This window comes from Benincasa hispida, chromosome 10 (assembly GCF_027475165.1).
Source record: "Benincasa hispida cultivar pf3 chromosome 10, pf3_genome.v1.1, whole genome shotgun sequence".
Taxonomy (NCBI): Eukaryota; Viridiplantae; Streptophyta; class Magnoliopsida; order Cucurbitales; family Cucurbitaceae; genus Benincasa; species Benincasa hispida.
The window spans coordinates 22,531,532-22,539,880 of record NC_143487.1 but is presented as its reverse complement, the minus strand read 5'-3'; the positions used below and the strand labels follow the sequence as shown (position 1 = coordinate 22,539,880).

General features: G+C 33.0%; 1 protein-coding gene across 2 annotated transcripts; it reads left to right on the top strand.

The window, feature by feature from the left end:
* The first annotated feature begins 2,955 nt into the window (after positions 1 to 2,955).
* On the top strand, positions 2,956 to 7,127 carry LOC120087902 (folate-biopterin transporter 1, chloroplastic-like). Of its 2 annotated transcripts, none has more exons than XM_039044912.2 (7): positions 2,956 to 3,571; positions 3,786 to 3,991; positions 4,237 to 4,301; positions 4,844 to 5,523; positions 6,012 to 6,081; positions 6,650 to 6,780; positions 6,866 to 7,127. In XM_039044912.2, the coding sequence occupies exons 1-4, from the start codon at positions 3,499 to 3,501 to the stop codon at positions 4,872 to 4,874; spliced, it is 375 nt and encodes a 124-aa protein (XP_038900840.1). In that variant the 5' UTR covers positions 2,956 to 3,498; the 3' UTR covers positions 4,875 to 5,523; positions 6,012 to 6,081; positions 6,650 to 6,780; positions 6,866 to 7,127. The 2 variants fall into 2 exon arrangements, with proteins under 2 accessions (XP_038900840.1, XP_038900839.1); XM_039044911.2 differs by having other exon boundaries at positions 2,992 to 3,571; positions 4,400 to 5,523.
* Positions 7,128 to 8,349: the final 1,222 nt, after the last annotated feature.

Genomic DNA, 8,349 nt, shown 5'->3' with positions numbered 1-8,349 from the left:
CCATTTTGGTCACTTTCTATCAATTGTTTGTCACTTTTGGCCTCTGTTTGTCCATTGGTTGGCCATTTCTGTAAATTTTGGTAACTATTTGTTCATTGTTTGTTCATCCTGTTATTGCTTATCCATTTTGTAACTTTTGGCATCCGTTTGACCATTGTTTATTGTATATTGATTGACAGTGGTTGTTAGGTACTATTTACTACATTCGTCATTAGCATATCCCTTGTTTTTAGGATGACTTATTGTATATTGATTGATAGTGATTGTTAGGTACTATTTATTGTATTCATCATTGCCATTTCCCATTTTTTCGGAGGGTTTATTGTATACTTATTGATAGTGGTTGTTAGTTACTGTATATTGAGTAGGTTTTTGTCAAAATGATTGACTTTTATTTATATGTGCATCTCACATAAAAAATTTCATGGGCCAATGGTTTACACAACAATATATATATGTGTCTCACTTCATTTCAACTTAGGCTAAACTCATTCTATCTACTTGCTTAATGAAATTGGTATCTCATTTATCTTGTCTTCAACATTTTCTTATTCTGTGTTTCCATGAACTTTGCATCTTTTTTGTTTCTATTGTCTTTATTGTTCGTCTCTAATTTTTAATTCTTATTCTTTGAATGAAAGAATTTCTATGATTTAAAATCAATTGTTAGTCGTTCTATCTATATTGTTATTTCTCATTTATCATTATTCATGATATTATCTGAAATTTAAGTTTCAATGAATGAATTTCATAACTTTGAGGTTAGACCTATTCCATATTTTTTTTTTTTTTGCACTTTATAATTATGCTCTCACTTGCCTACAAGTATAAGGACAAACACATTCCATCTACTTCATAAATGCAAATAGTATGTCTTCTCCCTCTTTATCCAACATTTTTTTTATCACGGGTGTTGACGAGTGCCTCCCAATTATAACTTCTTAAGTATAGTACTAATGTTCTTTATTGTAACTTGTTTTAGGGTTTGTCTTATTACGAATTAACCGGATCAGACATTGTTTACCAACTCTCTCTTGCTAAGGTGATAACTAGCTATCTTTATTATGGTTTATGTAATATTTTTCGTGGTTTAGATTACACATTTTTCTTTATCTTGTTGCTAATCATTACTTTTTGTGTGCTCTTGTAGGGTGGACTATTAGCATACTCGAGCATCGCATGAGGTTCATTAACATGAATCTATAGTAATTTGGATGAATATTCATATATTCTTAATTATAGTTGTTTGTATGATGGAAATATGAATATGGGTAATTGCAATTGGTAGCATTTTTAGGAATAATAACCAAGTGTATAACATCCTCTAAAAAAAATTGCAAATATAGACAAATTTATCAACGATAGGCTTCTATTGTTGATAGACTCTTACCAATGATATGGTCTATCACTGATAGACTCCTACCAATAATATGGTCTATCACTAATAGATTATTTAAATTTGGTCATATTTGTATTTTTTTTACATTATGTTATATCTGTTAATACTTTAGGTTTAATATCTATATTTACAACTCTCCCATTAAGTACAATCATCACTTTAATATCTATTTGGTAAGGATATGACATGCTAACTACATTATGTAAAAAATAAAAAAGAAAAAAGAGAGAGAGAAAAAAGAAGAAGCATCAGGTTTTTGTGGAAATTGGAATTCCATTTCACACTTCCAAGAAAAATAGTAATTTTAAGTTTCATCTGCAAAACTGGCAAAAAGATTTTAGAACTGTAAAAATAGAAAGACAAACTTATATAATATAAAATACTAATTAGGAAGGGGAAATTTTCAAAAAAATAAAAAAATAAGGAAAACTATTTACACAAACTAATAAAATTTTAATCTTATTTAATAGAGACTGATAGAAGTCTATCAGTGTTCTTTTTTTTTTACTATTACTGTAAATAGTTTGACATTTTTTTGCTATTTCTGTAAATAGTTTGCAAAGATACACTGCTTAAAAACAATTCGAATACCACAAATACACTATGTATAAACATTCTAGAAACACAAACACACTCTATCTAAACATTCCAAAAGAAAAAATAAAAAATCACCTAATATGGTCCTTAATGCTTCTGGCTACCTATAAAACGAGTGTATGCTGGGGAAGTTGACAACCAAGGGGCGAAGATCGTTAGAAACTTATTGATGTTCACAATAAAAGACTCATCCAAGGTGAGAAAGAGCAGAGTTGATTTTACCAGTGAAGTTGTTGTTGGCAAGTGAGTATTTGAAGGAATTGCAATCTCAGGACGGCGTGACTATTGGAAATAGGATTGCGTTTGACACTAAACCAGTTGTAGGGAGTTTCATCTGTTGGGATTGGTGTCCTAATTCTCTTGATAGTCTCGTTGTTTGTAGACATTTTGTACACACATTTTTATTAATAAAATAAGTGTTATTTTATAAGCATTTACTAAATCCAATAAACTAAAATCTGTGGTTATTTCATGTAACTTAAGCATGTATGTGAGACATACATGTGGATCATGCCTTAAATAATAACCTAAATGGTCTGTAGTATAAGGATAAAGGAGGGATACCTTATCTTGGTGACACTACAGATACGACCTGTTGGATCAACACTAGCACACAGCAGAAGGGAACAAGATCCATAAGCATTCTAATTCATTGATTTTGGTTGAAAAGAAACAAACAGAGTATAATGGGTTTTAAGAACATACCTTGGCCGAACCATCGAAATCTCCATTTTTCAGCTGCAAAAACCTCCAAATCCTTGTGTAGATCACCATAAGATCTTCCCTACTATTCTCTTGGTGCTTTAGATTGAGTTGTGAGACTCAAAATAAGTTGAAAGGGAATACTAGAAGAAATTCGGGCTTTAATATCGGTTGGAAAAAGTGAAATCGGATATATGTCGATTATTTTTTTAAAAAAAACGGATCTTTAATGTCGGTTTTAAACCGACATTGAAGATGGGCTCAAGGTGTAATGTTTTTTTTCTTCTTATTTTGTTAAATAATATATCCCTAATTTATCGTGTCCTTCGCCCAAACCCTATATCTATGTCGCACCGTTCACATTCTTCCCTCGCCGGATCTCCTTCACCTTTCTTCGCTTGCCGTTGATCTTCTTCACCTTTCTTTGCTCGCCGTCGATCTCCTTCACCTTTCTTCACGCTTCCCTAAGAACACTGTTAACCATTTTTTTCCATTTGAATTGGGAGTAAATCTAGGTAACGGGCCAGGTCCAAGATCGCACACCAAGGAGTATTGTCGCCGTGGTCATCTGACAAGAAGCTGGAGATAATGTTCACCTGGAAGAAGAATTCATAAAGAAACAGAGAACAAGCAGCATCAGAAATCGAAAGGGACAATAAAATTTCAGAAAAAGGGTGTTTGTATTTGGATTTGGATAGTGATTTTTGATATTTTAATCGTACCGTTTCATCTTCTTTCCCGATCCACTGCTCCACTGGATCCCCACGAACGGATGCCACGGGACCTACTTTAAAAGCTCCATGTCGTTGCCCGTTTTAATTCCAACGACCCCATCCGATTTTGACGATCACACCCTTCTCTGCTCCAATAATGGTAAAGTCATCAATCAATCAATCAATCAATCAATCAATCAATCAATCAAACTTACTGAATTCTCTCTATGTAGCTATCTGAGTAACACCTGAATATGGGTCGGCGTTGAAGTGGGGAAATATATATATGTAAAACCCTTTTTCGGGTTCTCTTTTACTGTTTAATTTTTGAATGTCATTACATTATTAAGGTTGGCCATATGAACTTGGTCCAGGTGTAGAGGAAGGGGACTCGTTTATCTCACGTGTAGATGAAGACTTGTCTAGGTTCAGGCTGAATGGTGTCAAATGCTTTGGTGTAGATTTAACCCCTGATAATGTTGCTGTTGCTATGGTATATTTTGTTCAAGGAGTTTTAGACCTCGCAAAGCTTGCTGTCAGTTTTTATTTAAAAGATGATTTGCATTTAGATCCTGCTGAGGTACGTAGTTTCTTTACATTCATGATTCTTTTCTGTCAACTCTGGTATTTGTTGCCTTAAAAATGCAGAACTCCATTATCTTTGATGTTGCGCTTTCATTGAATTTTATGTAGATTGTAAACTATCATTCTTCTTGTTTTGTAGTCATTTTTAGAATTTTGCTAGTAGTTTTCTGCAGTTCTAAGAAATTAGTTGCTGATAGGTCCTTAATATAATTGTAACAAGTTATGTATGTGTTTGACTAGGCAGCTGTGATTTCTGGTTTTGCTGCATTGCCGTGGCTGATCAAACCTCTCTATGGGTTTATTAGGTACTTATAAGTTCCTGTTTTTTTTTTTTCTAACTATTCAGGACTCAATTAATTTCCTATCTTGTTTATTTTTCATAATAATTGTTTGGTTATTGCAGTGACTCTGTTCCTCTTTTTGGTTACCGAAGAAGGTCACTGTGAAAATTGTTCCTCACCTCTGTTTTCGTTCGATACCTGAAGATGATCTAATGTTGACACATTAACTGGCTTGTTCTCTTGTGGTTATTTTATATTCTAGTTGAAATTTCTTCTTTGTAGCTCAACCTTCATGACTACAGTATTGTTTATGACACAAACTTTCACGTGCCCTACTTAGATAATATTTTCTTCTTTCTTGCCTATATTGGTACTTGTTTCTTATATGTAAGGTCTACGTTGCATCTTTGCTTAAAATTTGATTGTGAACTGGCACTGATTTGATAATATATGCTTGATTACCAATTTTTATTAGAGCAAGGTAAAACAGTTACGCAGTACACGACTTGAACTTGTTTACTGCAGAGTCTTCTTGATCTTTGTTGATTTTCTATGATATATTGCAGAGTTTTCCGTATCAGAAAAATCATTCACTAATCCAATTGAATGTTGATGCGGAGCTGAAGTTTGTAGATCTTTGGGAAGCTCTGTCGCTGTTAAAAGATGGAACGAGAATTGAAACTTCTTACTATATTCCGCTATTGCAAGAATGTATAGATAGGAATTTAGATGCAGAAATGGAAATTATCTATGGAGATATCGTAAAAACTGGGACTCATGAAGACTTATTTGTAATGACTTTTCTTGTTAACGTTTATGTGAAATATGGAGTCATGGAAATTGCTCGCAAAGTGTTTGATAATTTGCCTAGAAGAAATGTCATTGCATGGACAACTCTAGTGACTTGTTATGTTCAGAATACACAACCTTTGGTTGCTTTTTAAGTGTTCATAGAAATGTTGGAAGCTGGAGCTTATCCTACAAACTGTACGCTCGGAATCGTGTTGAATGCTTGTTGTTCCTTGCAATCTATGAATTCGGGAAGCAGGTTCATGCATATATCATCAAATATCATATAGATTTCGACACTAGTATTGGCAACTTAAGTTTCTTCGTCGAGATGCTCTCGGATGGTGTGGAAACAAACGAGTACACTTTAACAAGTGTCTTGAGCGCCTGTTGTGTAATGTTGACATTGGGTTTAGGAGCACAGATTCATTCACTAAGCGTGGAACCTTCATCGAAGGTTAGAACTTTGTAACTATCATTCTCATATGTAGATTTGAACTTATTATATGGTTATCTATGTGTATATTCCTTAAATTCTTGTTGAATATTTAAATTTCAGTTCAATTTTTAACATGTCCCAAAAATTCTAGAATAAATGTGAAAACGCTAGGTTAGCATATAGCTAAAAATCATTACAAGTATGAATTTATGATGAATTTGCTCTACTGACGTTCTTTAACATCCGATTTAAATAGTTAGTATCTAGCTCTATAACAGAATCGGTATTTCCATTACATTAGTAACATCCGATTTAAATAGTTAGTATCTAGCTCTGTAAGCATCATTCTAATATTCGATTTAAATTATTTGATCATTCGATAAGCATCACTACAAGAATTTTGCCTTGAATGTACCATTTATGCACATTCCCAATAAACACGGTTAGTTAAAAATGAATTCTGATAACATTTTCACTTAAACCTTTTTTGTTTGTGTAATTTTTAGGTGTTTGGAAGGGGTGGGGAGGAGATGGATTTCTTGCAACAGTAAGGGATTCAAATGAAAATTGTTCCTGGTAAGTGCATTTTTGAATGCTTGCAGTTTTAAGCAAAGTTTCTAAGTGTTTTCAAGTGACTCTAATGATATGAAAATTCCTGTTTGAGAAGTTATAGTGTGCTTATTTATCCTTGGACCATATTGGATTAGAATGTAACACCCGTTTATGACTCATGGGTTCTATTTATTTGTAGTTTAGATTTGATTCAAGGTGCTCGAGTTTGTAGGTCACACTATGTTAGTTTGTGGGTTATTCATGCACTATGGTAGTCTTTGTGACAACTTTTGAGGTTTGAAGTATATGTGAGCTAAATTTTCTTATTGATGTATGTGTTCTTGAATATTCATTTTTTGGGAATTCTGATAGTTTTGTTGAGAACAAGTGGTTGTGAAATATTTTTGGGAGTGTGTTTCTTTGAACAGGATCAAGGTAAATTTTTTATTTTGTTGTGGTAGCATCATTATGCTGTCGAAAATTTTCCATGGTCTTCGTATCTCATATCTAGGTAACCAAGCTTTGCTTCTTCAAGATCTTGAAAAAGAAGATTCTCTCATTTATTCAACTATTGAGTTTTCTTGTTTTGCAGATGCAACAAAGGAGTAAATATTTGGTATTGTAACCTCTTTATGCTTTTTCTTGGGGAACTTTAGATCCAACACATTCACTACAAGAATTTTGCCTTGAATGTACCATTTATGCACATTCCCAATAAACACGGTTAGTTGAATATGAATTCTTATCACATTTTCACTTTCAATCCTTTGTCTTAAATCTTTTTTGTTTGTGATCCTTTGAACAACAGTGGTTAGACAAGATGCCTATAACCAGACACTGTTGAAGCTAGGGGGTTGGTTCAAGAAGAATTATGAAGGGATCCATACTTACCAAGTGGAAAGAGACAGTAATCTCATAATATTTGTATTACTTGTAATTTGTGTTTTCAAGGCCTGAATTATTGTACAACCTTTTAAATTATAATTTTATAGTAGAATTTGTGGATTAAATATAATAGATTTACAATCCATATATGAATAATATGTCATAGCCACAATGTTCAATGATGATGTGTCATCTTATACTTTTTGATCAAACAAATGGATTTGGCAACGGAATTTAAAAAAAAAACGTACAGATTTAGGCTTCAATGTATGTCGGTTGGAAATTTCATTGAAGGTTTTTAATATCGGTTGGAAATTTCACTAAAGGCCTTTAATGTCGGTTGCAACCGACATTGAAGGCTGTGTTATTGAATCCCTTTAATGTCGGTTTAAAACCGACATTAAAGGCAACCGACATTAAAGGGCTTTAATAACACTATCTTTAATGTCGGTTGTCAACCGACATTAAAGCCTGAATTTCTTCTAGTCGAATATGGAGAAAGCTCAGAACCAACCCATTGAAGAACACCTTCTTCATCCGAATTTTTCAGTAAAAATTCAATTGGTTCATCATCCGTTTCTTCACTCCAATCTCTTCAATATATTGCAGGCTATCATACAAAGAGATGTGGTGCATGGGATGTAGCTCATGCTTGGATTAAATCAAGGAAGAGGTGGTAGGTTCCTAGTGAGCAAGTTGAAGATGAACTTGAGAAAACCTATTTTCAATTTGTGCAATTTTTCAATTTCAAAAATCTATTTTGATTTTAAAATCATATTTTATTACTAAAACCAAAATATATTAATTTTACAAGTTAATTTTCTAATAAAATTAATAAATAAATATTTAAACAATTTAAATAATTTTAATTAATTTAATATCCAATATTAAATTAATTTTTACACAATAGTTAATCATATTTCAATATATTTTCTCCAATTCCATTTGATTCTAATTTGAACGTTTCAAATTAACTTATCATGCTACTTTAGAGCTAATACATTTCCGAGCTAGTAGGAGGACCTCATGGACCTACAGACCATGGGCTCCAACGATCTGAGATTAATCGACTAAACTCATTAAACCAATCTAACCGCCATTTGTTAACTAATGGGTCATTCCACTAAAGCCCATAGTTGAACTCCCCTCACTGCATATATATTATGTCCATTCGATATAACCATGATTAGTAAGTTAACCTTTCACTAGTTGTTCATAATAACGGTTGGGTCAAATCTCTGTTTTATCCCCGAAATTACCTCTTGTTCCTTAAGTCCCTGCTGATCCCCTAATGAACAATTTTTTTGTGATCCAATCACAAAACCGAGTCACTCTCATGCCAAATGAGAGGGCGGGATCTTTTGTTCAAGCCCCAGAATCAACACTTAAGGGAACAACCTCTCTACT

Excerpts from the sequence above, each read along its gene's own strand:
- LOC120087902 (XM_039044911.2), top strand. The coding sequence starts at position 3,499 with ATGTCGTTGCCCGTTTTAATTCCAACGACCCCATCCGATTTTGACGAT. Across the intron at positions 3,572-3,785 it reads CCTTCTCTGCTCCAATAATG|GTGTAGAGGAAGGGGACTCG; the intron begins GTAAAGTCATCA and ends AACTTGGTCCAG. Across the intron at positions 4,302-4,399 it reads CCTCTCTATGGGTTTATTAG|TGACTCTGTTCCTCTTTTTG; the intron begins GTACTTATAAGT and ends TGGTTATTGCAG.